This window comes from Verruconis gallopava (assembly GCF_000836295.1).
Source record: "Verruconis gallopava strain CBS 43764 unplaced genomic scaffold supercont1.14, whole genome shotgun sequence".
NCBI classification, from domain to species: Eukaryota; Fungi; Ascomycota; class Dothideomycetes; order Venturiales; family Sympoventuriaceae; genus Verruconis; species Verruconis gallopava.
The window spans coordinates 230711-258338 of record NW_015622150.1 but is presented as its reverse complement, the minus strand read 5'-3'; the positions used below and the strand labels follow the sequence as shown (position 1 = coordinate 258338).

At 53.3% G+C, this 27628-nt stretch overlaps 9 protein-coding genes across 11 annotated transcripts; 7 read left to right on the top strand and 2 right to left on the bottom strand.

Moving 5' to 3' along the window:
* The first annotated feature begins 131 nt into the window (after nt 1-131).
* PV09_04834 (uncharacterized protein) lies at nt 132-3422 on the top strand. The gene is made up of 5 exons (XM_016358259.1): nt 132-352; nt 409-1857; nt 1911-1965; nt 2029-2363; nt 2427-3422. Exons 1-5 carry the CDS (start codon nt 234-236, stop codon nt 3253-3255), a joined length of 2787 nt encoding a protein of 928 aa, XP_016213877.1. The 5' UTR covers nt 132-233; the 3' UTR covers nt 3256-3422.
* A 637-nt stretch (nt 3423-4059) lies between these two features.
* On the top strand, nt 4060-6522 carry PV09_04833 (uncharacterized protein). Its single transcript, XM_016358258.1, has one exon. The coding sequence runs from the start codon at nt 4456-4458 to the stop codon at nt 6097-6099; it is 1644 nt and encodes a 547-aa protein (XP_016213876.1). The 5' UTR covers nt 4060-4455; the 3' UTR covers nt 6100-6522.
* Nucleotides 6523-6987: 465 nt separating this feature from the next.
* On the top strand, nt 6988-9012 carry PV09_04832. Of its 2 annotated transcripts, XM_016358256.1 has the most exons (3): nt 6988-7230; nt 7335-7998; nt 8066-9012. In XM_016358256.1, the coding sequence occupies exons 1-3, from the start codon at nt 7060-7062 to the stop codon at nt 8944-8946; spliced, it is 1716 nt and encodes a 571-aa protein (XP_016213874.1). In that variant the 5' UTR covers nt 6988-7059; the 3' UTR covers nt 8947-9012. The 2 variants fall into 2 exon arrangements, with proteins under 2 accessions (XP_016213874.1, XP_016213875.1); XM_016358257.1 differs by having other exon boundaries at nt 6988-7998.
* Nucleotides 9013-9583: 571 nt separating this feature from the next.
* Nucleotides 9584-13789, top strand: PV09_04831 (uncharacterized protein). The gene is made up of 5 exons (XM_016358255.1): nt 9584-9871; nt 9986-10012; nt 10073-10216; nt 10280-13228; nt 13290-13789. Exons 1-5 carry the CDS (start codon nt 9749-9751, stop codon nt 13422-13424), a joined length of 3378 nt encoding a protein of 1125 aa, XP_016213873.1. The 5' UTR covers nt 9584-9748; the 3' UTR covers nt 13425-13789.
* On the bottom strand, nt 13491-15990 carry PV09_04830 (uncharacterized protein). The gene is made up of 3 exons (XM_016358254.1): nt 15436-15990; nt 14899-15303; nt 13491-14839 (listed from the first exon to the last, which is right to left on the bottom strand). The coding sequence occupies exons 1-3, from the start codon at nt 15656-15658 to the stop codon at nt 13851-13853; spliced, it is 1617 nt and encodes a 538-aa protein (XP_016213872.1). The 5' UTR covers nt 15659-15990; the 3' UTR covers nt 13491-13850.
* An 861-nt stretch (nt 15991-16851) lies between these two features.
* Nucleotides 16852-20837, top strand: PV09_04829 (uncharacterized protein). The gene is made up of 3 exons (XM_016358253.1): nt 16852-17750; nt 17810-18405; nt 18460-20837. Exons 1-3 carry the CDS (start codon nt 17298-17300, stop codon nt 20471-20473), a joined length of 3063 nt encoding a protein of 1020 aa, XP_016213871.1. The 5' UTR covers nt 16852-17297; the 3' UTR covers nt 20474-20837.
* A 409-nt stretch (nt 20838-21246) lies between these two features.
* On the top strand, nt 21247-25941 carry PV09_04828. Of its 2 annotated transcripts, XM_016358251.1 has the most exons (4): nt 21247-21536; nt 21597-24473; nt 24524-25021; nt 25073-25941. In XM_016358251.1, the coding sequence occupies exons 1-4, from the start codon at nt 21456-21458 to the stop codon at nt 25739-25741; spliced, it is 4125 nt and encodes a 1374-aa protein (XP_016213869.1). In that variant the 5' UTR covers nt 21247-21455; the 3' UTR covers nt 25742-25941. The 2 variants fall into 2 exon arrangements, with proteins under 2 accessions (XP_016213869.1, XP_016213870.1); XM_016358252.1 differs by having other exon boundaries at nt 21247-24473.
* PV09_04827 (uncharacterized protein) lies at nt 25039-27396 on the bottom strand. Its single transcript, XM_016358250.1, has one exon. The coding sequence runs from the start codon at nt 26429-26431 to the stop codon at nt 26024-26026; it is 408 nt and encodes a 135-aa protein (XP_016213868.1). The 5' UTR covers nt 26432-27396; the 3' UTR covers nt 25039-26023.
* On the top strand, nt 26473-27522 carry PV09_04826 (uncharacterized protein; the record flags this gene model as incomplete). The annotated part of the gene is made up of 2 exons (XM_016358249.1): nt 26473-27264; nt 27316-27522. The coding sequence occupies 2 exons, from the start codon at nt 26473-26475 to the stop codon at nt 27520-27522; spliced, it is 999 nt and encodes a 332-aa protein (XP_016213867.1).
* Nucleotides 27523-27628: the final 106 nt, after the last annotated feature.

The following is a 27628-nucleotide window of genomic DNA, read 5'->3' as shown; positions in this document are numbered from 1 at the left end:
GATCGAGCGATCGTCGTGCGAACAATCCCATAACCATAGCGATGGGAATGTGGGGTTCAGCGGAATGACTCGTGCCTTGCCAAAGACGCCCAATTACGTCACTCCTCGTCGTCCAATTAATCACCTGCACAGTTGTCTGACGAGACAAAGCAGGTACTACGCAAGCAGCCTGGTCGTTCAGGAGGCACCTCCGGCGCTTCGCTACATCATGTCTTCAGGGAGAGCCTGACACAATGTTATCCAACCCAGAGCATCAGATGGGTCCCTTGATCACCACCGACGCTGATGGCGATAGCGAGCTGGAACAGAATTCTGGAATCGATGCGCTTCCTCAGGTAAATCGAGACACGTGGTATGCTTCTTCCTCGTATACTCTGCGCTTCTCACAAGGAGGCTGATTCGGTGTAGGGAGAAGTCTTCTATTGGGCCGCCAAAGACGTGGTCTGATACCCTTCGCTCGTTCGCTGCATTCATCACAACGTTGCCGCACCCTTCGGCTATCTTCTGGGGAGACGAGCTAGTGCTCTTGTACAATGAAGCCTGGAGCGTGGCAACAGATGGTGCAGCGAAGCAGGGCGTGAAATACAAGCAGCTACTAGGGGATGAAGCAGTGAGCATGATCCGAACCGCCTTGCTTGGAAGGACTCGTCAGACTTTGCAGCCCGAGATTTTCGTGAAAAAAATCGCACAGGATGGAATGAAATGCTTGGCACTGTTGTCGCCGCTCTTCGAAGGGTATAATAAAATAGGAAGTGGAGTTCTAGTTCAGCTTCTACCAATGTCTCCCAAGCAGGTACAGCGCAAAACCGAGCAGCAAGACATGATGCGACAGGTGCAAGAATCGCTGAATGACAAAACAGGCCTGGACGGAGCCGTCGAGTCCGGACGCAGTGCTCTTGACGATCTTCCACTGGACGAGAACCCGTTTTTCCAACGATTCGCAGCCATGCTTCCAACAGGAATGGCTATCCTCAATTACAAAGCCGAGGCAGTGTTTGTCAATGAGCAGTTCTTCGAGCTGACAAAATCTGCGGGGCAAAATTTCAAATCATGGCCACAATCTATCCATCCAGAGGATTATGACCGAGTCATGAGCGCATATCAAGAGTCGTTCAAAGGGTCCGGAAAGACGCTTCGAATTGAGTTCCGCACCATTGGGCCGAAGGATAACTGGCGACTCCTTATGTTATCGCCACTTGGCGATAGCCGCATGAGAGACAAGTCGATAGAAAAGTATGGTGGGTTTGTCTGCGCCGTCATTGACATCACGCCCAACAAGGCTCAGGAACTAGCACAACGTCGGGCTGCTGATGAAGCTTTGGAAAGGAAGGAGCAGCAAGAGCGGTTTATCGATATGATATCTCACGAAATTCGGAACCCACTCTCAGCAGTCCTTCATTGCGCCGAGGAAATATTAGAAATTGTACAAGCCAAGAAGGCCGATGAGGTGGAGAAGATCGAGTTCTCTAAAGCTGATACATCTGCAATCAACGAAAGCGCAGAGACCATCAAGCTATGCGTAACTCACCAGAAAAATATTGTCGATGATATCTTGTCTTTCTCCAAACTGGACGCCTCCATGCTTTCGCTCTGCCCAAGAAGCGTTCAGCCAAGGCGGCAATTGGCGGACACTTTAAAGATGTTCCAACCTGAGATCAAGAAGCAGCACATGGAGCTCGACTACATAATCGACACCTCGTACGAGGAAGTGGGAATCGACTGGGTGATGGCTGATCTTATACGAATATCTCAGGTCCTGGTGAATTTGATCACGAATGCCATCAAATTCACAGCGAAGAAAGAGGGTGAAAGAAAGATCACTACGATGGTCGGGGCGTCGATCGAAAGACCCTCTTCGTATGTAGTCTCAGTACTTCCATTACGGATGGCAGGCGTCTAATTTCATTCAGTTATCCACCAAATATCGTGTTTTTTGACACGGAAGACCATGGATTTCGAATGGATGTAAGTACTTGCACACCTGGCGACTGCGGAATGCGGATTCGTAACTCTTTAATAACTCTTTAGGGCACAAACTCTTCCGACTGGGGGAATGGCCGAGCTCTATATATCATGGTAGCGGTTAAGGATACGGGTATAGGGATTAGCGCGACCGACCAAAAGAAGCTTTTCCAGCGATTCCGACAAGCAACGCCTAAAACAGAAGAATCATATGGCGGCTCAGGTCTAGGTCTCATGATATCCAGGAAATTATGTCAATTGCACGGTGGAGAGATTGGTGTGAGTTCGATTGAGGGTGTGGGAAGCACATTTGGCTTCTTCTTTAGAGTGCGCAGGGCAGAAGACAAGGATCGGCCGTCCAAGAAGGAGCAACTTAGCTCGAGCGAGATCACGGAACAGATGTGAGTTCCATTGCGAATTTCGCGCTTGCCGGACCGTTGGATCGTTCTAACACACACGTCCAGACATAAGCTCACGAAGGGCGATGCTCCGATCGAGGACGTTCCTGACGAGCAGATGCAAGAAAATCTGAAGAACCCTAGGGTCGAGCACACAGAAGCAGCGAGCCCTGGTGTCAAGGGCGATGCGATGTGGGAGAACACTGCCGAAATTGCGAGCCATGTGGGTGAAGCTAGGGAGGATGAGTACGGCCAGAAGTCGCGTCCAACACTGTCGAGTACACGAAGCATGGGGAGTGGTGGTGCAGGCTCCGAGACGAGAGCACCGAGCACACTCGAGAAAATGCAGATGCGCACTGACTCGGACGTGCACGAGGAGAAGGCAGTGGACAAAAGTTCTACTACGTCCGCTTCTGTGGAGAACCAAGAGGGCAGGCCGCACATCCTTCTTGTGGAGGATAATGTGATCAATCAGCGGGTTATAAAAAGGATGCTGGAAGGCAAAAAATTCATCGTTACGACGGCAAGCAATGGAAGTGAGGCGGTCGAAGTAGTGAAACAGCACTCTCGGACGCGGCGGAATTCCCAGCCTCAGTTCGACGTCATTCTCATGGACCAGGAGATGCCAGTGCTGGACGGGAATGCGGCCACGATGCGGATTCGCGAGCTGGAGAAGGACGGCGAGGTGTTTCACACGCCGATTCTGGGAGTCACTGCAAATGTTCGAGAAGAGCAAAGGAACAACATGGTGGAGGCCGGAATGGACGACGTAATCAGCAAGCCGTACTCTATGGAGGATCTCGTGGCAAAGATCGAGGCCCTTGTGGAAAGACACAGACAAGGTTGGGAGGCTACTCTGGCGAGGAGAGGAAAGGACCGTGGACCAAATGGTTAAGTCTGCAACAGCAGAAGATGGACGAACATGGTCGGCGTTTTTGGGTGGATGAAATTTTGGTTTGTCATAGCACCTGTCCTGGCGTTTGTATGGTGTAGAATGGCAGAACAGATCATATGTATGTAATATATGCAAGAACAATGTTGAAAACGTTTGTGATTCTCGCATGTAGCGTGGAAGACAAGTGTACGATGACGGTGAACGTCTGACTGGTGGATAGGTGTGAACGCGTGATCCGTGTTCTTAGTTTTCGACCAAAACCTAGCACTACACGCAGACAGGATCTCCCTTGGGTGTGAGCAACTACTCCAGGGCGTTGATGGTGCAGAAACATAACTTGGGACGCGCCTTGGATGTGGACGCCAGACAGAATAGACTGGAGAATCTGAATCGCGGGCAGACATGGTCCAAAAGGTAGGTGTCTCCTCGTCGGGCAGTCCTTCGTCCTTCTACGTGGGCGGCACAGCAACTGGGCCGAAGAAGCGGCGGCGGTGGCGGCAGAGTCGATTGCAAGCCAGCCAGGTGATTTTTGTCCAGCGAATGTGCTCACACACAAACGCTTAGGCAAGGGAATGTCCGAGAAAGCGGATGAAGTCATCAAGGTGGTGGCCGCCAGCTGCGAGCGGCGATTGGCTGCGGCGGGCTGCGACTCACCACCAATCAGCGCCCGGATGTTCCCATGCCTGTGGCTATGTTGCCACACCCTACCGTGCGACCCACTGGCCGTCGCCGTGCCCGTGATCGCCGAAAGTCTTGGTCTACGGAGTCATTTGCCTGCTTCTCTGCTGCATCTTCTTGCCGTGGCTGTGTTATGTCGCTTCTGTTGTCCACGTCTACTCAGCGTTCTGCTCGGCCGGCAAAGGTGTACTAGGCGCAATCGACAGGTAAATGGCGAGTTTGAGAGCAAAGCAGACGTAGAGGCAAGGTACATCCTCGTCCAAGCGTGCAGCACTGCAGGTCCCAATTCACGCGATAGCCACAAGCATCGAGGCTGGTTGTGTCGCGAATGCTTTTTTAGCATCAAACTCGTCTTTTGCACGCCTCGCGCTCGACATCTTCGGTTACGATATCGCACACACACAAACACGCACGCATCGCATCGGGCAAACCGACTTGCTGGATGACTGGCTAGCTTGTAAGCCCCGCTAATACGCCCACCCAGCCTTGTCCTCCTCATCGGATGGGCCTCGAGCAAACGCAATGGTGAGCTATCCCGAAGACTCGTCGACGCACACCAGCGTCTCGAGCGGACTGCGCAGTTACAGATCGCCGTCCGTAGCTAGCAGTTCTCGCGCGCCAATGTCCTCTACAGTACGGCGACATCATAGACATGCGCGCTCGCACGCAGGCGGTGGTGGCGGCGGATCTCTGCAACTGCAGAACGAGTTCCCGCTGTTCCTGCAGACGGGAGACGTGGAGATTATCATCAAGAACTCAAAGAGGGAGCAGCGGTATGTGCTGCACCGATTGATACTGGCGCAGTGCTCCGGATTCTTCGAGACCGGCACGAGCGATGAGTGGAGTCAGGTTGGCTTGGGAGGTGTACAGACGACATCGACGGCGACGGTGGCCTCTTCGGGGACGTTACATCAAGACTCGAACAACTCAGTGTTTTCCGGGAGCAGGAGCAGCACGGAGGGCAGGAGGTGGAGGTACGAGTTGGATTGGGAGGGCGGCACCGCTGAAGACGTGCCGATGCTGGTGAAGAAGCCGGCCACCACATCTAGTTTCACGAACGACTACGCGTCACGACCGCCGCCGATGCGCGCGAAACCGCCGCCATCATCCTCAAACGGCTTCTTCAGGAGCATGGCCAACTTCACGTCCCTCAATCTTGCGCAGCACGCGCACCAGACGTCCGACGATCCGGACGAAGAGATTTTCCAAGCGTACGACAACATGTTCCGCACATTTTACAACTACCCGCCCATGCTGGATGCCGTGCAGATTTCCGAGGCTTATGGGCAGTGCAAGCAGCTCCTCCAGCTAGCCGACATGTATGATGCGCTCGATGTGATCGGTCCGCGCGTCGACCATCACCTGCTACGCTTCCAAGGCCGTCTGTGGAAGCAGATCGCGAAGTACCCCCCTTCCTATCTGAAGCTAGGCTACCTAGCCAAGTCGCGTGCTATCTTCCAAGAAGCACTCATCCACGTGGTAGGCCAATGGCCAGCTGGACAGCATCAGCTACGCAACCACGTCAGTGACGCGGTGATAGAGATGATCGAGGACAAGGTTGACGAGCTCGACGAGATCAAGGCCAGGGTTGAGGCAAAGCTGTGGCGGCTCACGTTGACGACCAGTCGGGGGGAGAGGGTCACTCCACACAACGCCTGGCTCGACTGGCAGGTGATGAGTCTGTGGCGCCAGTGGTTTGCGGAGAACACGACGCCGCAGCCCACACCTATTCTCAAACCGCCAAGCAGCTCATCCGGCACCTCGACTTCCCAGTATCAACACCGCGGAAGCTTGCGCGATACCCGGTCGAGCAGCGCCGCAAGGGCGTCGTCCCAGTCCACGGCGGTCGTACCCCTCCGCAGCCCTGCCACGCCCCCGACGATCAACACGGGCCGCATCTTCCGGCTCATCGGCACCGGCGGCTCCTCCTACCTCCCGCATGACGAGCTCAAGCGCTTCCTGAAGATTAGTCCTGAGCTGTACAGTCGCGAGAGTCTGCGCCGAGCCGAGCGCCGCCTGGACGAGCTCAAGAACCTCGCCAAGGACGCTGTCAAGCCGCTCATGCGCAACTTCCTCGAGCTCGACCTCAGGGACGGCGCGCTGCCGTATCTGGTCTGCACCAGGATGGAGGACAGAGACTGGAGACTCGTCTTCGGAGATGACTGATTCAACCTTTGGTCGAACGAAACTCCCCCTCACCCCTTTCCAAAAAAAATATTGGAAGGGTTAGCAGTGAGTTCGTCGATGGCGGTTCGCGCTTTGGTAGCGACGGTGGTTCGCTTTCTTCGTCCTTCAATCGTCTATACCCCCCCACTTGTTTGTTGGCCATGTCTTCTTCTTTTTTTTGTACCCTTTTTCCCTGGTTCCAACGAGCGTCACGATTTTTTACGGATGAATGTATTTGCATGGCATCAGGAGTGGGTGGATCTTCGGGACATGTGCTGGACATATCTTTCTGGAGCAACGTGAGCAGTAATGAAATTCTACGAAGACATAAATGCGAATCCGTGCATGTATCTCTGTTCAAATAGCTAATGTTGTCCTTTCAATCAGTTGTTCATGAAGATACTACAACGAGAGAGAAACGACAGAATTAACATTTGATTTGTGTTTTTTGCTCGCGTTCGAAACCATCATCATTGCTGCATTGAGTAATTGCCGAAGGGACCCAAGATCTCGGACCGAAATCGGCTCATCCGTCACCCAACGTCTTTCTACCCTTATAAAATTTTCTCACGCGAGCGTCACTACGTAAGGCGCCTGCGGTCATTGGGCTGGCCCGATCACGCTTCCTCGAAACTGACTACTAGCCTCGCTGGCACATAGTCAAGTAATTCTCGGCATTCGCTTGCCGATTGTCAGCAGCGAGAGTCCAACGTTCTGACCCGCCTTTCCAGATTGAATACGGATACTTGCATCTTTATGCCGAATGACGGGCGGAACCTCTGTTTTGGTCTGGGGTGTAGAACGCGTCTGTGGGTCTTGAATCATAGCAGCGGCAATTTTCCATGCGATTTATGATGTGGTGATTTCCACGATCAACATGTGCTGCCATGCATTTCACGTTTTTATACCCAGAGACTGCTTTAACGTCCTCCCCGTGTCTTGTATTTCCAGGGAAAGGCCATGGTAAACATTCAAAATCGGCGGGCCGCAGAGTCGGCACTGCATGATCAGACGAATTACCTTCCTCATAAACAGCTGCTGCTTACGTTCTTCGTCCTCGCAGTAACTCTTCTAGTGTATTTTATTGACCAGATTGGTGTAGGCCAAATACTGCCTACTGTAGGCAAAGACGTAAGTGTTTTCACTGAATACTATTTTACCTTTCCAAGAGATCCCATCCTCCCTCGGTCAACTGTAATCTTTTGAGCATATGCTTAATTCTGAATGCTTTATAGCTACATGCCACAAACACCATCTCCTGGGCCGGCACAGCCAGTCTCATAGGCAACACTACTTTTCAGGTCTTGTATGGCCGACTCTCTGATATTTTTGGTCGCAAGCGCATCTATCTTTCTGCCGTGGCGCTGCTCGCATTCGCTGAAATCATGTGCGGCGTCTCACAAAATGCGCCTATGCTGTACGTCTTCCGGGGACTTTCTGGCGTTGCTGGTGGTGGCGTCACCTCCCTGACCATGATGATCGTAAGCGACATCGTCTCCCTCGAACGGAGAGGAAAGTATCAGGGTATTCTTGGCTCCATGGTCGGCGTTGGCAATGTTGCTGGTCCGTTTTTGGCAGCGGGATTTGCGGAAAAGGAGTGGAGAGGCTTCTTTTACTTTATCTGTCCAACGGCAGCAGTCTGTGGTGGAGTTGCGTGGTGGTTCCTACCAAACAGCATGCCGAAGGGTGATTTCAAAGAAAATGTAAAAAGGATCGACTGGTGGGGTGTCGTTACGTCGAGCGTTGGTTTGATCTTGGTATTAATTCCTGTGTCCGGTGGTGGATCGTATTTCGAGTGGAAGTCGCCGATGGTCATTTCCATGCTAACGATCGGAGTGTTGTTTTTGGTCGCGTTTGTTATGGTGGAGTGGAAGGTGTCGAGGCTGCCTATGATTCCACGTATGTGTGAACGAATGAAAGAACGAACCACGCGCGATACAATCAGATATGCTAACATGACTCGTAGTCTCACTTTTTAGAAACCGACCAGTTGCAGCGATGCTGATACAAAACTTTCTTTTCGGTCTGTGCATATATACACAACAGTATATGCTTCCGCTGTACTATCAGAACGTGCGACGAATGACTCCAATTCATTCGGCTGAAATGATGATCCCGTTGACGGTCACACAAGCCATCATGTCGACAAATTCCGGGCAGTACATATCGCGCTTCAAGCGCTACGGCGAGGTCTTATGGGTGGGGTTCTTCTTGTTTGCTAGTGGTACGAGCCTTTGCCTGCTCTTCGAGAGGACAACGCCACTATGGAAAGTTGGCCTCATTTTAGGAATCACCGGCCTGGGTAATGGAAATGTGTTCCAACCCGTTATCGTGGCATTGCAGGCACACTGCACGAAACCACAGCGTGCTGTTGTGATTTCTGTGCGAAACTTCCTACGCTGTCTTGGCGGATCTATCGGACTGGCCGTATCGTCGGCGATTTTGCAAAACGTTCTGAAGAAGGAACTACCCAAGGAGTTTTCATACTTAGCTGACAGCACGTACGCGAAGCCAGACTACAGCAACTTCAGCGAGAAGGATGGACTGGCCATCAACGAGGCTTATGCGAAGGCGAGCCACACGGTTTGGATCTTCATGTCTCCTGTTGCTTGTCTTGCGTTCGCACTTTGTATATTTGTCCGGGACCGAGGATTGACGAGGCCAGATGAGGTGCCCGAGGGTCTGCAGGTCCAAGAGCAGGTTGGCGATGTCGAAAAGGCACTGCCAAGCGAAGAAGCGGAGCGCCCATCGCATGAAAAACTAGACTTGGCGAACGCAAGCCTGGATTCGCTAGGGAAGCGTGAAGACAAAGATCACATCGATGAAGAGGGAGATGGGACGATGTAACACGTAGATAGACAGCATGATATTCTAGAAGACGAAGTGAACAGCTGAACAAGAGCGTGTTAAAGATTGCAACGCCCCGTGACACGCGCGTAGTGACAAGAATGCAAGTCGAGCTTGAGCCGCGACGGATTTTCAATATGTAAAATGATTGAAATACGAGGAGGTTTCATTTCGAAGGGGTTGAGGCAGGTGCCAGCGACCGAGCAACATCGCCAGGCGCCGCTTTCATGCCAAAGGAGGTGCGATGCTGGCCTAGACTGTATGCTGGAAAGGAACGTATGACTCGCGGCGCTTTGATATTGGCACGTGTGCGAACGATGCTTCAATAAAATTTCTTGCGGCTGCTTCGAGAGAGCCGAGCGCTCCGAGAGCTTTCGAACGATATCAAACATGGCTGGTTTCGGTGGTTGTGGTGGGGTTGGCGGCTTGCGGGCAGTGATGCAAGTTGGGGTGTAGGAAGAGAGCAAAGCGAGAAGCTCCAAAGGACCAAGGGCAGGTGCGGCGGCTTCAACGCCACTATTCCACATCAGGCATAGATCCCCTGCGTCCCCTGTCGGCCGTGCCAGTGGAACGCGGTGGGTGCTGTTCTATGATTTCCTCATTAAGAGCCCAGCCCAGCAGCTTTTCTGCATTCCACACACAACCTCACTTGTCTCTTACCCACGGCCGTCAAATCCACAACGACGCGTCCTGCCATCGAAATCGGACCCCGTGCGCGACGGTGGGCTGTTGCGCAATTGATTCTGCGCCCAAGATCATTTCCCTCCGCGCGTAGTCTGTCATATTCCCTCTGATCGTACTCATGGCTCCGGGTCGCATTTCAAACGGCGACTCTGGCGCCTCCTCCTCGGCCGATGTGTCGATGGATGACGCGCCTCCGCCCCCTACTCGGTCATCTTTGTTTCACGGCCGTCCATATATGCGCGTAAGTAGTGCTTTCAGCCTTCCACTCAGCCTACATCACCGCTTTTGCAACGCGGGGTCGATGTTGTATACGAACGTCCCACGTGCTTTTGTACTGACCTGTTGTGCTCTGCAGGATGCGCAAGATACGCCAGACTACACGGTACGTCGATGTCATGGCTTTGTACACCTGCTGCAAATCCCGTATTGACGCGTCTACCAGGACTCAGACACCAATCCGAACACGACGGCCAGCAGTGTTGCTGGTGATGTTCCGCAGACAGATGGACGCAAACGTAGAGCAGAGGCCATGCAGCTGCAGAAGAACATGTTCAGCAAGAAGCACGGCCAACTGAACGAGAGCAAGGTACGTTCATGCGGGTTCTCCGCCTGACCCCGCGCAGTTTGGTTTCTGACGCGTGTGTTACAGGAAGACGATTCGATACGACGATTCAGATATCTTCTTGGTCTCACAGACCTCTTTCGTCACTTCATAGAGACCAACCCAAACCCACGTATAAGGGAGATCATGGAAGAGATCGACCGACAAGACGAAGAACAGCAGAAAAGCGTCAAGGGTGCCACACGTAAGGGTGGTGCAGCCTCCTCTAAAAGGAGAAAGACCGAGAAAGAAGAAGATGCTGAGCTCGTGCGTGAAGAGAAGCATGGCTATGTTGACACTGTTTTTCGCGAGTCGCCCGGTTTCATCAAGGGAGGTACCATGCGTGATTACCAGGTTGCAGGTTTGAACTGGTTGATCAGCTTACACGAAAACGGTATCTCTGGCATTCTTGCAGACGAGATGGGCCTGGGTAAGACGTTACAGACCATCTCATTCATTGGCTATCTTCGCTATGTGTGCCAGATCAAAGGGCCGCATCTCGTCGGTGTGCCCAAGTCCACACTAGATAATTGGGCACGCGAGTTTGGCAAATGGATTCCAGAGATCAATGTGCTGGTGTTGCAAGGTCAAAAAGACGAGCGCAAGGCCTTGATTGAGGAGCGTCTCATCCCCCAAGATTTCGATGTGCTCATCACTAGTTACGAGATGATTATGCGAGAGAAGTCACATCTGAAGAAGTTTGCTTGGGAGTACATCATAATCGACGAGGCCCATCGCATCAAGAATGAGGACTCTTCGCTGTCCAATATTGTTCGGACCTTCAATTCGCGTAACCGAATGCTCATCACTGGCACCCCACTTCAGAACAACCTCCACGAACTGTGGGCATTGCTAAACTTTTTATTGCCGGATGTTTTCGGTGACTCCGAGGCATTTGACCAGTGGTTCTCGTCCCAGAATGAGGGCGAAGACGCGGTCGTACAGCAACTTCATAAGATTCTGCGACCTTTCTTGCTTCGACGGGTCAAGGCCGACGTGGAAAAGAGCTTGCTACCTAAGAAAGAATCGAACATCTACGTTGGCATGTCTGAGATGCAGATCAATTGGTACCGGAAGATTCTGGAGAAGGATATAGATGCTGTCAACGGCGCTGGTGGCAAGAAAGAGTCAAAGACGCGTCTGTTGAACATTGTCATGCAGCTGAGGAAGTGCTGCAACCACCCCTATCTCTTCGAAGGCGCCGAGCCTGGTCCTCCTTATACCACCGATGAGCACTTGGTGGAAAATTCGGCGAAGATGGTCATGCTGGACAAGCTGCTCAAGCGATTCAAGGCAAAGGGTGATCGTGTCTTGATTTTCTCCCAAATGAGCCGTGTCCTTGATATTTTAGAGGATTATTCTGTCATGCGAGGTTATCAATACTGCCGTATTGATGGCTCGACTGCGCACGAAGATCGTATTGCTGCCATTGACGAGTACAACAAAGAGGGTTCGGAGAAATTTCTTTTCTTGCTCACCACCCGTGCAGGTGGCCTTGGAATCAACTTGACGACTGCCAATATTGTCATTCTTTTTGACAGCGATTGGAATCCCCAGGCTGATCTTCAGGCTATGGATCGCGCACATCGTATCGGGCAAAAGAAGCAGGTATACGTGTATCGCTTCGTAACAGAGAACGCCATCGAGGAGAAGGTCCTTGAGCGTGCTGCACAGAAGTTGCGACTAGATCAGCTGGTCATTCAACAGGGCCGTGCTCAGCAGCCACAGACTAAAGCGGCTGGCAAGGACGAACTTCTTAACATGATCCAATTTGGAGCGGAGAAGGTCTTCCAGGAGGGTGCAACTGCAGCATCGGCCATGGTCAATGACGATGACATCGATGCAATCCTGAAGCGTGGAGAGGAGAGAACGGCTGAATTGAATTCCCGATACGAGAAGCTGGGTCTTGATGAGCTACAAAACTTTAAATCAGACTCTGCTTATGAGTGGAATGGTGAGAGCTTTGTGCCCTCCAAGGTCAATATTGGACTGAACTGGATCAATCCATCCAAACGTGAGCGCAAGGAGCAATCGTACTCGATGGACAAATACTATCGTCAGGCACTTCAGACAGGTGGCCGAACCGCAGAGACACGGACACGTATTCCACGCGCACCGAAGCAAGTTACCATTCATGACTACCAATTCTTCCCTCCGGGATTGCAGGAATTGTTCGACAAGGAAACAGCGTGGTATCGAAAAGAGAACAACATTGCTGTTCCTCTAGCTGAAGGTACGGAAGAAGATCTCGAGGCACGCAAGCAGGATCAGGAACTTGCACAAGCAGAGGTCGACAACGCTGAGCCCCTAACTGAGGAGGAAATCGCCGAGAAGGAGAGGCTGATCTCGCAAGGCTTTCCCGACTGGAATCGCCGTGATTTTCAACAATTTATCAACGGAAGCGCCAAATACGGGCGCCACAATTACGAAGGGATTGCTCAGGAAGTTGATGGCAAAAACGCAGCTGAGATAAAAGAATATGCCAAGGTTTTCTGGAAGAAGTACAAGACCATCGCGGGCTGGGAGCGTCACATCGGTGTCATTGAAGAGGGCGAAGCACGCACACGCAAAATTGAAGAGCAGAAGCGTTTACTTGCTCTGAAACTCAAACAATACCGCAACCCACTACAGCAGATGAAGATCAACTACACTGTGTCGACCACAAACAAGAAGGTGTATTCAGAAGAAGAAGATCGATTCTTGCTCGTGAAGTTGAACGAGCATGGGATCGACAGTCCAGGCATCTATGAGAAGTTGCGTGAGGATATCCGGGAGTCGAGGTTGTTTAGATTTGATTGGTTTTTCCTAAGCAGAACACCCCTCGAGATTTCGAGGCGCTGTGCGACACTGCTTACGACTGTCACGAGGGAGTTCGAAGGCGGCGATGCGAGAATTACGAATGGCAAGAAGAGAAGTAAGGAGGAAGAAGTTGAGGAAGAAGTCGAGCAGCAAGAGGAACCGGCAAAGAAGAAGACCAAGGGGGGTGCAGGTGCTAAGGTATGTCTGATACACGATAAGCAAAATCAAGCGAGGGCAGCGAACTAAGAAGCAAAATCAGAGCAAGCAGCTTGCGAAAGTCAAGCGCGAAAGCGGTGCAGCATCGGGCACGACGAGCCGGGCAGAGAGCGTGGTTTCGAATGGATCGACGGCGCCGGTGCCAACGAAGAGCAAGGGCAAAGGACGCAAGAAGTGACTGTCTTCACATCAAACACGGCGTGTTGAATGGACGAATGCATTAGGAACGGCGTTCATCTGGTGTCCTTGACTTTGAATTTTTTTTTATCTTGTTTTTGGGCGGCCATGCATTGCAAAGCACATTTGAAAGCGACTGGCATAGGTAGATGGCTTTTGGTTGAGCACCTTGGCGGCTCTCTTAACGGAGAGCGCTGTGCATTTGGGAATTTTTGAGGACGGCGTCTCGACTGAGAACCGTGAATTGTATACTGTGCTAGAGCATGGCATAGTATAGACATGCGAAGGGCTGGCTGTGCAAAGCTTCAGTCCGTGGCGTCTGTAGTGGCCAGAGTGTCAAATAGGATTTTCGAAAGATGATGACTGCATCGCTCCTTCCTTTCCTGAGATCTTCGTGTTGCCCCTTCCTTCTTGCCCACCACTGTCGTCACTTCAGGAACCAGCTCTGCTCTGCTGCACGACCTGCGCCTGCCTGTAGCCATTTGATGTCGATTTCAAGGCCGCGACTGTTCTCCCTGCCCTTGCGGTACTCGATCGTACCTTTGATTATCGCGCCCTTCTCAGCACGAGTAGGTACAACCTTTGAACGGTCAATGAGCATGACGCCGGATCGCCAATGGGTTTCTTTGCCCTGAGGACCGGTTGTAAAAGCAACGCCCTCCGAGGACCAGGTTTCTGCCTGGGCGTCGCTGGGTAGCTGCGCTGTCCTCGACGTGAGAAAGAAGGTATCAAAGTAGATAAGGAATCCGTCCAGCGCGTCGACGTCACGTAACAGGCTGACTTCGAACGGTGTGGTGAAGACTAATTGCTCGGTCTTGACGTTGTGCAGGTCCAGCACGGCGAAGGGGAAAGACGCGCCCGCCAGGGAGGTAACAGGCATCTGTCGCACGAGCACATCCTCGTAGATCTTCTCCTGCATAGCGCTCATGTCGAAGCCGTATACATCCTTCCAAAACTCAACGTTGTCCAGCACGAATTCACTGTCGCTGAGGGGCGCGACCCGCAGCACCGTGTGGCTGGGCACCATCAGGCCATCGGGTGCGAGATACCTATCGCGTGCCCAAAGCACGGAGTCAAGCATGGCTTCAAACAACAGGCAATAACCCATCCACTCACTCACAATGACATCCACTTTTTCGACGGGTAAGACAATCTCCTCGATTTTGCCGCGCAGACACGTGATGGTGTCCGAGAGTCCATTGGCAAAGACATGAGCACGCGCCTTGTCGATGATGTCGGAATTGTCAACGGCAATGACTCGAGCAGCGCCGGCGCGCGCGCAGAACATGGACAGAATGCCCGTGCCGCAGCCGACGTCGAGGACAATCTTGTTGGCGAACAGATGCTTGTGCTCATAGATGAAGTCACGGTATGCATCTGTGCGGACTTTGTCCTTGAGCATCTCCTCGTGGATCGCTGCATGGTCGTATGTTAGCGTGGAATCTAAAATTTGGGTTACCTCTGATGTTTGTTACCATTGTACGAATACGACTCGAAGTAGTCACCTTCGTAGTCAGGGCCGCTACTGGCCTTCGCCTTCTCCACAACGGGAGAGATATCGTTTGATTCGGTCCAGCGGCGCTCGAGCGTCTGATCAACCTGCGCTCTGAAATCTGCGAACCGAGCCTGCAGAACTGATAGTTGAGCCTCAAGTTCAGCTATTCGGGCTTCTGGTGTGTGATTCTCCTGCGACTCTGGATTTGCCTCCTCAGCGGAGAGGTCGTCGAGAGAGAAAAGCAGGGCATCGTCCTCGAGGACGGGTTGTAGATACTTTTCGTCGGCGAAGTTGGACACTAAGTCAACATCTGGGCGCGTGTTGCCTTCCTTGACGGCTGCGCGAATATAGTTGACCAGTTTGATGCTCTGGTAGAAATCAAGGTCTATACAACTCAATCAGCGGCTCGTTCACTCTTGACAGAGCGGAGTCTTTCTTCTTTGGCCTTCTTTCACTCTTTCTTAAAAAGCAAGCAACGATAATCCACGCAATTGAAAGGAGATACGTATAGACTGACTGTGCTGTTTCTGGACTGAGATGAAGTCAAAGTGATACCTTTCTTTGCAGTAGTCTAGCATTGATTTGGCATCATTGAAAATTCTGTCGTCGAACAGGCTGAGAATCTGAATCTTTTCCTCGTCCGGCTCGGCGTCTTCCCAGCCGTTGTCGTCGTCGTCGCGTTCGCTGAGCGAGCTGGTTGAGGACAAGTCGTCGATGCTATCCTTTGTTTCAGCGGCCATGGCTGGTTTTCTGGTGCACAATCGGAACAATCTTCCAGACAGGACGATTCACGGAAATCCGATCTACACTTGCAACATCTATTCAACAGAGCTCACAGGCTTTGTGCACGATGTGTCGAGTGCTGTTTCCTAGTTCTAACTTATCCTGAAAGGCTGAAATTATGTCAGAGTGCTCCAGTCGGAAGTAGCAGTCTGTGCCAGGATGCAGCCATTGACTGCGAGGAAAAAAAAAATTCGGTCTGTATGTGGGAGCAGTAGCTTGATGGGGCAAATGGGCCCCCCATGTTTGTCGACCCCTCGCAGCGAGCCGGGACGCGTTTATTGAGAGCTCCTCGGCCTCGCATGCCGGATTTTTGCAATTCTTTGACAGTCAAGCTCTCTCAACAGATAGCTCGCTCGCCGATCCGTGATGATAATACGTTTCAGCAGTTCGTGCAACGAGGCGGGAGGTTGGACCGTTGCAGCCGGCACCCGGCACCAACAATGGCCTTGCGAGGGACAACAGCAGCAGCACCAATGCAAGAAGCGATCGGCGGCTCCAAACACGAACGGGGCAAAGCTGGAGCGCCAAATCCGGATGAAAATAAATTCTCCTAGTCCTGCAGACCCTGACAGCAACAGTTCACAATTGAGTTACCATTTGCGGGCTGAGAGATTGTGGGTGGAGGTCGATCGGTGTTGCTGGTGGAGATGAAGAGGACAGCCACGATTTCCAACTCCAGCTGGCGTGAGGGACAAGCTGGTGCGGTACAAGCTGGTGCGGTAGCCGGTGGAGAGAAGGGGGCATGTTTCAGCAAAAGGCAGCACTGCAACTCTGCACCGAGGGAGGGAGACACACACGCACACATACGAAGAGACGTCAGCGGAGGTGTCAGGGCGACAGTAGTTCTAGACGACGGGTGCGACAGCATCGCAATCGGAAGCGTTTGCGCGACGATTGGCAGAGGCGACTCATTCGCTCCAATATGATACCACCAGCCATGGACCGTTTCGACGGTCTGAACTGGAGGCCGTACAAGTACCAAGCGAGAGCTGGTCCAGCCAATCCGCGCCACGGTGGGCTCTTGGCCAGCCTATCCGCCGGCGCGATGCGCCCCATGAGCCGTGCCCACGCCCTGATGATCCCCGTCGCTGGCCGGCATCGAGCCTCCTGAGTTCGAGCCTGTCTGATAACTTAACAGAGGACCAGCCGGGTCGGTTCACGCACAGCACCACCACCCCCCTTCACTCCTTTTGTCTTTACCAGCGGACCTCTCGTTTGGTGGACGGGCCCGGCTGCCATTGAACACCTCTTTTGTTTTGTCTCGTCCCAAGAGTCGCTCTTTTGCTCTTTGCATCTCCACGTCCTTGGACACCTACCCGTCCCTCTCCGGCGTCGCGGTTCATGCAGCACGCGCGCTCCAGACCATCCGCCGCAATTTGCGTAGCATAACAAACCACGCTCCACCTGCAAAAGCCTTCTCCAGGACGAGAGCTGACCTCGACGACGTGCACAAGACTTCTGCCTGGAGTCAGACCCCCTCCGCAGCCAACTCCACTCGTTCCTTCGCCGTCTCCTTTTCATGCAGACTTGTTGAAGCCGGAACACCCCCTCGCTTACCAAGAAGCGGGAGGCAGCATATCAATTGTGCAAGAAGAGATGGAAACACCGGAGCTCAAAGCCCAACCTGACGATGCTGAGTCCACCCAGTCCACCCCAAGACGAAGAGTTGGTAGCGCTTCTGCTGCAACTGACTCGCTTGTAACAATTCCCCTGTCCGACTCAAGTCAAAGTCGACCACCTACCGTCAATGTCGAGGGCGACCAACTTCTCTCTAAACCACCCAGAGACTCGTTGAGCCCGACAGATGACTGCAGGTCATCTCGAAGCTCAGAGAGGAGCGTTGATGGGCGTCGAAGCACAAGGTCATCGTCGCACCCTCTCACCCTGGCCGAGGAGATCGCTAATAGCCCCGAACGAAAGCTGTCGATGTTGGTGGAGGGCAAAAGGAAGCGAAGCAGTAGCTCGGCATCGGAGAGTAGCCTTCAGGTTGATTGGGAGCAGCTGGACAAGACGGAGGCTAGGGAAGAAGAGCAAGCTGAGGACGACCAGGTACGTTGAATCAGATGATTTGACCTATTGCTAGTTAGTCTTAGCTAACGTGTACATAGCAAACTGCATTGCTTCTTGCGCGTTTGGAACAGGAGAACAATGCCTTGGCCGTCAACCCAAAAGCCGCCCGGGCACGTGTCGACACGCAGTCGAGGCCTCCTTCGGTGCATCAGCTTAAGAAGATGGTGCAAGAGCAGGGCGCTCGGTCCGTCAGGTTCTCCTTGGTTCCCGCCGTGGCTCCAATGACTGAACTGGAATTCTGGGCGGCACTCGTTCGCGACTATGCGGGAACTGCCCAGCGCCTGCCACTCATCACATCGAGCAAGATTCGAGGCGGCATCCCGCCACCCCTCAGAGGAGTTGTATGGGTGAGCATGGCAGCAGCTCGGAACACGGTCGTCGAGGAGCAGTTTGATCGGCTGTGCTTGGAGTCGACCCCTCACGAAAATACCATAGCAAAAGATATAGGCCGCAGTTTTCCTGGTGTTGATATGTTCAAGGATCCCAACGGCGATGGCCAGCGGATGCTAGGAACAGTTCTAAGATGCTTCAGCCTGTATGATGACAAGATTGGGTACTGTCAGGGCTTGGGTTTCCTCGTCGGCCCTTTGCTCATGAATATGGGCGACAAGCAGGCATTCTGCGTCTTGGTCCGGTAATTGCAGTCGTCCGCGTACATATGTTGAACGTAGTGCTGACAACAGTCTAGGCTGATGGAAGATTATGATCTACGATCATGTTTCTTGCCAGATCTCTCCGGACTGCATCTCCGCATCTTCCAGTTCAAGAAGCTCCTAGCACAACACGTGCCCGCGGTTGCGCAGCATCTGGACGATCTTGGCGTCGAAGGGACCGCGTACTCCCAGTGGTTCTTGTCCTTCTTCGCCGTGACATGCCCCCTGGCCCTCCTGTTCCGCATTTACGATGTTATCTTTGCAGAGGGCGCGTCCGAGACGATCATGCGTGTCGCCCTCGCCGTTATCCGCAAGAACGAGAAGAAACTGCTTGCGTTCACCGAACTTGAAGACGCGATGCGTCTCTTGCTGTCGCGACAACTTTGGGACCCATACGGCCTGGGTCCCACATCCGGCGATGATCTTGTCAACGACTTCTGTGACTTCACGGCAGACGTCACGCGAGATAGCCTGCAAGCCATCGAAGCCGAATTCAGACGAGCTGAGAGCGGCGAGACCAGCGGCCGCGGCTTCTTCCCAGACGTCCAAAGTGCTGCATCTCGTTTCTTGGGTCGGCTGTGGGCACCTTCGCACACGCATACGCCGTCCAAAGCTAACATTCTGACTTCTACTCTCGCCGCCCCCACACCGTCGCGACCTGCTAGTGGCTTGCACAGAACACCTTCGAAGCAAAGCCTAGCTACACTGGGATCCAACGACGGCGGTTCAGACAGCTCGTCGTCGCAGTCCGTTTCCACCGCCATGACTGAGCTTTCTAGGGATTCGTCTGCGGACTTCGCCTCAATGAAGTCCATAAAGTCGCCCGATTCTTCGACCGGTTCACGATCGACCATGGCGAGCCAAAAGGATAAGGATCTCCATAACCAGATCGAAGATCTTCTGATGGCGTGTACGGAGCTGCAGAGGGAGCAGAACCTTCTCACGGCACAATTGCAAAAAGAAAAGGAGGATAGACAGGAAGATCATGCCGTTTTTCGATCGCTGGTCGACTACTTGAAGGACAATTTCACCGAAGACGAAGAGCCCTCACCAGTAGAGCCAGAAACTCCTCTAGAAGAGGATCCCATACGGGATATGATGAGTGAGGTGACAAGGCTTGTCAGCCAGGTGGAGACGCGCATCCAGCCAAATAATAGGCGCTCATCGGGCTACGAAACGAAAGCGTCGCTTCGGGCTTCCATGGCTGCTCTGAGAGATCAATTACAGAATGAGAGCTTGCGCTCGCAAGAACTGGCGCGCGAGATTCAAGCCAAGGACGAGGAGATAGCACGGATGAAGGACGATTTGCAAAAGGCGCGTATGAGGATTCAGTCTGGCTACAGTGAGAAGCAGCGGCTGGAGAAGACCATCTCGGAGCTCCGACAGGCGGCACGGTCAGGCCGCTCGAGGTCAGGCTCGCAACCTGGCGTGCAACCGAGCTCCGACATAAGCACGCCGCCGAGCAGGTCGGATACCGGCGCGTCTGATGTGTCAGTAAGTAGCACCGGTTTGCGAGAGTTTAAACTCGCACAGTCGCTGTCAAACAGGTCGTCAAGCCAAGTTGCATCCTCTCCGCCGACCTATTCCAAGCGCGTATCAAGTTTGAGTACGCAGGCCGTTCTTTCGACAGCAGACCACGCACCTCCCGACCAGGACACGCTTCTGCTGGAACTCGTCAATGCGAAGACGGCCGAGGCGGTCGCCAAGCAGGAACTCGAGGAGCTCAAGGCACGCTTTGAGGCCATGCGCAAGATGCTGAATGTCACCCCGCCCATACCGCAACTCTCCGTTCCCGTGGCGAGTGCTACCACCGCAGCCGAGACGCCGCTATCTAAGGTGTCTAGTCGCTCAAGCGAGTCGACGAGCAGCACACCAAAGAGTTCGACCCCTATATCGATCACTAAGTCGCCGGACAGCTCGACTGCTACCAGTGCGACACCGGGAGTAGCGGCGACGGCAGGCAGCTGGGGCGCCGCCGCTGGTGGGTTTTTTGGATGGGGAAAGAGGAGCCTTAGTTCGGCGCAGGTGCCGACCATCACGAAGAAGTAAAAAAATGACTCTCAGTCAGGCCAAGCGGATTATCCAGACTGATCAAGCGCTGATCGGTCGATCTGCAAATCTATTTACATTTTCAATCACGACCTACATGCGTGTGGCGTTTGCAGCCTGCGTTTTTTGTTAACTTTTAATTAATACCCCGTATGCGAGCAATGGGAGGGTTTTGGCATTCGAAGGGAAATATAGTCGTGTTTTTGGGTTGTCCATATTTGAGCGATGCCTACATACGGCACGACCTTGAAAGAGGCAGGCAGCGAGGAAGACGTAGACTGAGAATGCCTTTGTAGAGCTCAATGCCAATTACTAGTGACGACCTTCCCGAGACATAGGAAAGAAAATACATTACATTCTGGAAGCACGCATCTTGAGCCAGGTCTAGAGCACAATCCAGAGGTTCCACATCGAGAGATAGACGTGCATTAGCGTTGTGTCGTCTGCAGCATGCATTCAAAGGGCTTGACCTTCGCTGGTGAGAGCTCGAAGCTGAGGGCACGCCTTGTCTTCGTCGCAAGATAGGCGTTTCCCGGACATGCACGGGTATTGGAGACTTTGTCTTTGCTTTTTCCACCTCTTCACTGTGTTGAGATAGAGCATCGATATTGGAATCAGACGCCGTTCTGGACGGAATCGACAAGCCAGTGTTGAAACCGAGACACAGCTTAGGCCACGAAGCGCAGGAGACCCTTGCCCGGTCGTCATCGGACCTCCGCGATCGTCATTCTGCCTCTGGGGGAAATCCCAGGTCTCATTAGTTAACGTGCGCGCGACATCGCAACGCTCCCGTTCCACGGTGCCACATGAAGCATCTAGCTGCTGGTATCACGGCTGCTGAGCATCTCTCCACTTTCGTCCTTCCCGTCTTGCTCTCAATTGCAGTGGCAAGCCAGAACCATTAACCCACCCCCCTTTTTGTTTTACTTCGTGCTATGCATTACATCACACCTTAAACTAGGCATCCGATCACGCAGCTTCCATGCGAGCTATTCTCCCCGGAAGACCGCAGTCCAGGCTTCAGGCTGTGACCACAGGCTTTTGGGAAGGGAAGCACATCATCGTACAAGCCTTCTCCGCCCCTGTGCTCAACCTACGCAGCGAAAGCTAACACGCTGACTAGGCGTACGTCTCCGGCAATGCGATCGTTGTTCTCGACGGCCCCAACTCCATCCTTCAGACCACCTACCTCGAGCTACCAGACGAGCTCGTTGCCATTGCTCTCGATGAACTTTCCGGCAAGATAGCGGCCGCCTCGGCATCCACGGTACACGTGTACAGACCGTACGGGCGCGACGAGGGCGCGCTGAGGTGGTCGTTGCAGTGCCATCTTGACGCTTCTGATGGCCATGGCGTGGAGACACTATCGTGGGGGCTAGACGAGGAGCTGCTGGTGGGCGGCGGGGAACTGCGATTGTATTCCACGTATCACAATCAAGGAGAGCTGTTGTGGAGTAAGAAGCTGGCGAACCCGCCTCGCTTCGCGGCATTCTCGTACGACTCAAGTCTCATCGCCTCTGCCGGGAAGTACGACCGCCTGGTCAAGATCTGGAGGCGGCTCTCCCTTGCGGATCAGAGGTTCGAGTATGCGTACCTCCCGCATCCGGCACCTGTCACGGGCATGTACTGGCGGCGGCCGTTCCACCGGGACCAGTCTTTCGACAACGTGCTATATACAATCTGTGCGGACAACAAGCTGCGAATATGGGCACCCGCTGGTGACCACGGCCTGTCGATTTTGCATCTGTGGGCAGACATTAATCTTAAGGACTCCATCCAGCCTCGCTCACTGGACCCGCGACACCGATCGGACAAGAGATACGCATTTATAATCGACAACCGCGACTTCACAGCAGCGACCGAACGTGTGGTGCAGAATGCGTCAAGCGACGAGCAGGCAGAGCCAGGTATGGCACATCTGATTGAGGTCGCGACCAAGAGCCCGGATGTCTGCGTTGTGCTGGACGACAGGGGGAACATGTCGGCTTGGGGATTGGAGAGTGTGGGCTGCAAGCACAGAAAACCAGGTGACATCTTCAACATCGCACATACAGATGGGATGCGCTTTCGTTTTGACCCCGGCGCGACTGGCGTGGAGGACAATACCCAGTTCTATCCGTTCGCGTCGGAAGAAGGGCTTTGCATTTTGACGCATCACTTTGATGGTCGACTGGAGTGGTTCGAAGGGCGCCTAGATCGCCTTTTCGATCCGTCTCCACAGCGGCAGCGGCTGAAGAACAGGATCACCTGGACTGGTCACAGGAGTGAGATCAAGAAGATTGTGCGGTCCGCTACTGGCAAGGCTCTGATCTCAAGGACCGCCGAAAACGAAAGCATCGTCTGGAAGAGATATCATACCGAAGCCGGGGACACGATAGCTCGAAAGAGTATCATTGATAAGACCGAGCATATTCATCGCGTGTGGCTTCTGCAAGAAGGCAGATTCGTTGCATTCTTGCACCATGGAAGCATCTCTCTTTGGGACGCAAGACAATCAAAAGCTGTGCAGGTCGCTCGATATCCTTATGAGCTCCAGGGCAAGCCTCTGTGCTTGTTGTGCATCCCCGAAGAACATGAAGACAAGCGACATGTCCACCTCGCGACCATCACGAGCGAGATGAAGGGTTGTGCTTGGGAGGTCACTCTCCCCACCAACGGAGATCCCAACGACACCGTCGAGCTCACAGATTTTGGAGCGTTTGATCTGGGTACTGACAACGATCTCGCCTACGTCTTGCCTGTTGACCCTGCTGGCACTGCGCCAGTCATTTCAGGCTTCTTGGATCTGTTTGCACGCGACGTTGCCATCTCGTACTCGAAGGCCGGCGTGTTGAAGTCATGGACGGCGAGACCAAACGTCGAGCAAAAGAAGCTCGAGTGGCTTCAAACTTCGACCGTTGAGACCTTGATCGAGAATCCGTCGCTCGGCAGCGCGACGTCCATCCGCAAAGCCGCTTTGGTCAGCGCCGACAAGACCTTGCTGACGATCTGGAACACGCGGAGTGCCCAGTTGGAGCACGAAGAGCAGTTTGAGGAGTATGACACAATTCAAGATCTCGATTGGCTGTCCACGCCTGACAATCAATCCATCCTGGCCGTCGGATTTCCTCGACGTGTCATTGTGTACGTCCAGCTCCGGTACGATTACGTTGATGCGAGGCCGTCCTGGGCCCCCCTACGCGAGTTCAGCATCCGGGATCTGACGCCCCATCCGATTGGGGACAGCGTCTGGCTCGGCAATGGCGGCTTTGTGATTGGAGCTGGAAATCAACTATTTGTTCAAGAACAGAAGATTGATGTGTCTGATCATATTATGCCGGACCTTAGGCTGCTGTCCAATGACAAAAGAGGCTTCGATCTCTTCACCGTTGTCAGCCGTTTGAACGGCCCGCTACCCGTCTTCCACCCTCAGTTTTTGTCACAATGCATTCTCAGTGGCCGTTTGCTCCTAGCGCAGAAGATCCTCCTCAAGCTGTGGAAGACGATGAAGTTTTATTCAGACGGCGAGCCGTTTGACAGCTTGCTTGGTTTCGACCTCGAGGATTTTGCGCAGGATGAAGACCTGACTGCGTCGGCGGCAAAAAAAGAGATGCACTCCTCATATGCCGAATTTATTGATGAAGAGCCCGAGACAATAACCGAAGACGTGGCTGTAGCGCTCAACGAGCAGTTGGCGACGAGAACGGTACCTTTCCTCTCGAGCAGAGATCAGATTCACCTCGTTGACATTGTTGAATGCGTCGCGACGGTCGAGAAACATAGAAGATCACTGGACAACAACGGTTCGCGCTTCTTGCTCTTCTTCAGGCAACATGTACTTCGCTCGAGTCAGCGCTCTGAGCACAGTCCGTTGTCGTGGCGAGAGATTACCTGGGCTTTCTACAGCGGCAGTCAGGATATTTTGGCTGACCTTGTGTCGCGTCACTTCCATGGCAGGATGTTGTGGGAGCATGCGAGAGACAGCGGCATGTTTATGTGGATGACGGATTTGACAGCTCTGGTAAGAAGGTTTTGTTATCTTCAAGCACGACCCTGCTAACTAGCGCCCAGCGGCAGCAATTTGAGGTTATTGCACGCAATGAATACACAAAGTCAGATGAGAAAAATCCAGTCGACTGCAGTCTGTACTACATGGCGCTCAAGAAGAAGGCAGTTCTCGTAGGTCTGTGGCGCATGGCTACATGGCACAAGGAGCAATCTTCTACACATCGGTTTCTATCCAACAACTTTGACGAGCAGCGTTGGAAGACTGCCGCGTTGAAAAATGCGTATGCTCTCATGGGTAAACGCAGGTTCGAGTACGCAGCTGCCTTCTTCCTGCTTGCTGGAGCATTGAAGGACGCCGTCAGGGTATTGAGCCATCAGCTTGGTGACATGCAGCTTGCCATTGCTGTGGCGAGAGTGTATGAGGGTGACAACGGACCGGTACTTGAAGAATATCTGAAGCAACATGTACTACCCTTGGCTGCCACGGAAGGAAACAGATGGATGGCGAATTGGGCATTGTGGATGTTGGGTAAGCGTGACAAGGCCGTCAGGGCGCTTATAGTAAGTGATCTAGCATCTGATTCCGTCCTTAGAGCTAACGATGTGACACAGCTACCTCTCGATTCCCTCCTCTCGCCTCCGGAAACACCGAACTTACAATCTAAGCTGTTCTTGACTGACGATCCCGCTCTTGTCGTGCTGTACAAACAGTTGCGCGAGAAGTCGCTGCAGACACTTCGCGGCGCGCTCTCGGTGTCGCCTCGAGCTGAATGGGAGTTCATCACGCATACAGCTGGTTTGTATGAGCGCATGGGATGTGATCTGCTTGCGCTGGACTTAGTCCGTAGTTGGGAGTTCTTGATTCCACAGCCTCAGATTTCAGTGCCGAAGATCCCTGTTGTCAAACAACCTTCGATTGCTGAAGTGGTTTTGAGGGAAAAGGATATAGGACCGAAATCGCAGATTTATTTCAACCCACCGCCTTCAGCGCTTGACGGGTTCGACATCGACCCCAAGCGGCTACTGCGCAGAAGAAGCTCACTTGTAGTTGCGGATTTACCGCTCTCACCGACGGTGGACCATCACAAGAAGCCGTCGCTGGCAGATGGCAGCGCAATCTTCGAAGATGAGAAGGAGACCAACGAAATTCAAACGAATGGGTTTAGGAACATGAAGGACAAGAAGAAGGATGAGGACGACGATAAGAAGAAGCAGAAGCCTCCTCCGACGCAATTTGTGGAACCGGATGCGAACAGCTTGTTGGATTCTTTTGGGTTCTAGCGTGTATACCCCTTGTACATTGTGTAGCCATAGTAAATCCTAATCTAGAGTTCGCCGATCTGAAGGCAGCGGCTTTAGGTTGGTGTGGAACAGATCGGCACGGCCGCACTGCAGGCATGAACAGTTGGAGCAAGGTATGCGAACACCGTCATGGTCACATACGGGAATTCAAGGCGTTCGAGTGCATCACAAGACAATTACATATCTTGCGGTCCGCGCTGCTATATTCCGTAGTCAGCCCTTGCATTCCGTTTCTGTTCACACCCACTCCAGGAGCCCTGTCTATTGGCGGATCGTCGTCAACACGAGAGGAGCCAATGAAAGGACATCCACTGAGGCCCCGTGAACCAGCCACAGAACACCACGACGACGGTCCTGCGTCCCATGAAAAGGCATCGTCCGAACAAACTCGCACGTCGCGAACAGCCTTGCGACTCTGGACGCACACTGCGGGCGGCCCGAAGCGCATCTGAACTGGGCTACATCACACATCATGTGGATTGGTGTCTCGGCCTGGTAGCCCTGCTGTTGTCTCACTCCCACACCCACTCGTGAAGCAGGACCGGACACCTTCGATTCCGATACCAGCGTCGCTCTGACTGATATTCTTCCCCGCCTGTCTTCTTTCCTTCCTGAAGCCTCTGACAGGCAGACTTGTCCGGCCTTCCTGCTACTTGCGCTGTCTTGCATCTTCCTTCAAGGCGTCTTTCTGGGACTCTGGACCGCACCAAATGTCGAACTGCGCACGCCAAGATGCACCGCCAGACGACCCGCTTCAGCTTCTGGAGGTTACGGAGCAGCATGGCTTCCGCCCGTTTCTCACGTCTGGTGAGGACATCCCAAGTTTTCACGTCGTTGTAGTTGCTTTGGACGCCGGTCAGCATGTTCACCATGAGCTTGTCGACGTCCTGCATGATGTCAAGCGTGAGACCGGCGTGCGCTATTTTCTTCTCCGACGCCCGAGCGACGAAAAGGACGCGCGCGGTGCGGATTTCCAGGAGGACGGAGTGACGAGAACGATCGTCTGGCTCGGCCCTGCGCGCGATGACAGCGACGCGGCAGTGCGATGCGTCTCAAGACTTTACAATACACCCGCGTCTTCGCGCCCCCGAAAGCTATGGTCGCGGAGAGAGGGTCAAGCTCTCTGGGACTTGGCGGAGCGTCCTATCTGGCGATGTCTCTCGCCTCGGGTGCTTGCCGCGTCCTGCAGGACTTGGCTGTACTGCGGAACCCAGGGCGTGCCATGGGCTGCGTTGCTCAGCCTCCGCCGAATGCTCTTGGAACTATCCTCGACCGGCCGGATGGCTCATCATCAGTTCGCGCATGCTATACACGGGAGTCAAGCCAGCAGAATTGTTGAGGCTACGCTCAGCATACTTGCGAACGAACTTTCGAATGGTCAGCAGGACTTTCCGCCGCCAGCCGCCAGCTTGATGCCCCAGTCTGGCATGCCGTCGGGTATGAATGAACTTTCTTCACACCTAGATACTTCCATTCGTGCTGCCGAGACACGATGGTTGATGGTACGTCATTAAACCTTGGAAGGCGAACAGCGAATTAATCGTTTAATACAGCTCGATCAATCAGTGAAGCCTCTGCCAATGATCGAATCCATGTCAGAGGCGGAATTAGACGCAGAGATTGCTAGATATGCCCAATTGCTTCAGCAAATGGACATAATGGAAGCGGACCTCGAGCACCTTGATAATCTTACAACACATGTCCGCTGTCGGCAGCACGAGGCAAGAACACCCCGAGGCAGTCCCGAGATCAGTCCGTGATTGTCCAGAACTTTTTTTTTGTACACTCGGATGGTACACATTGCTAGAGCTATGGGTCTATGTGTCGCGAGACAGCAGGAGACAGGCTGGCGTACTCTCGGTCTTT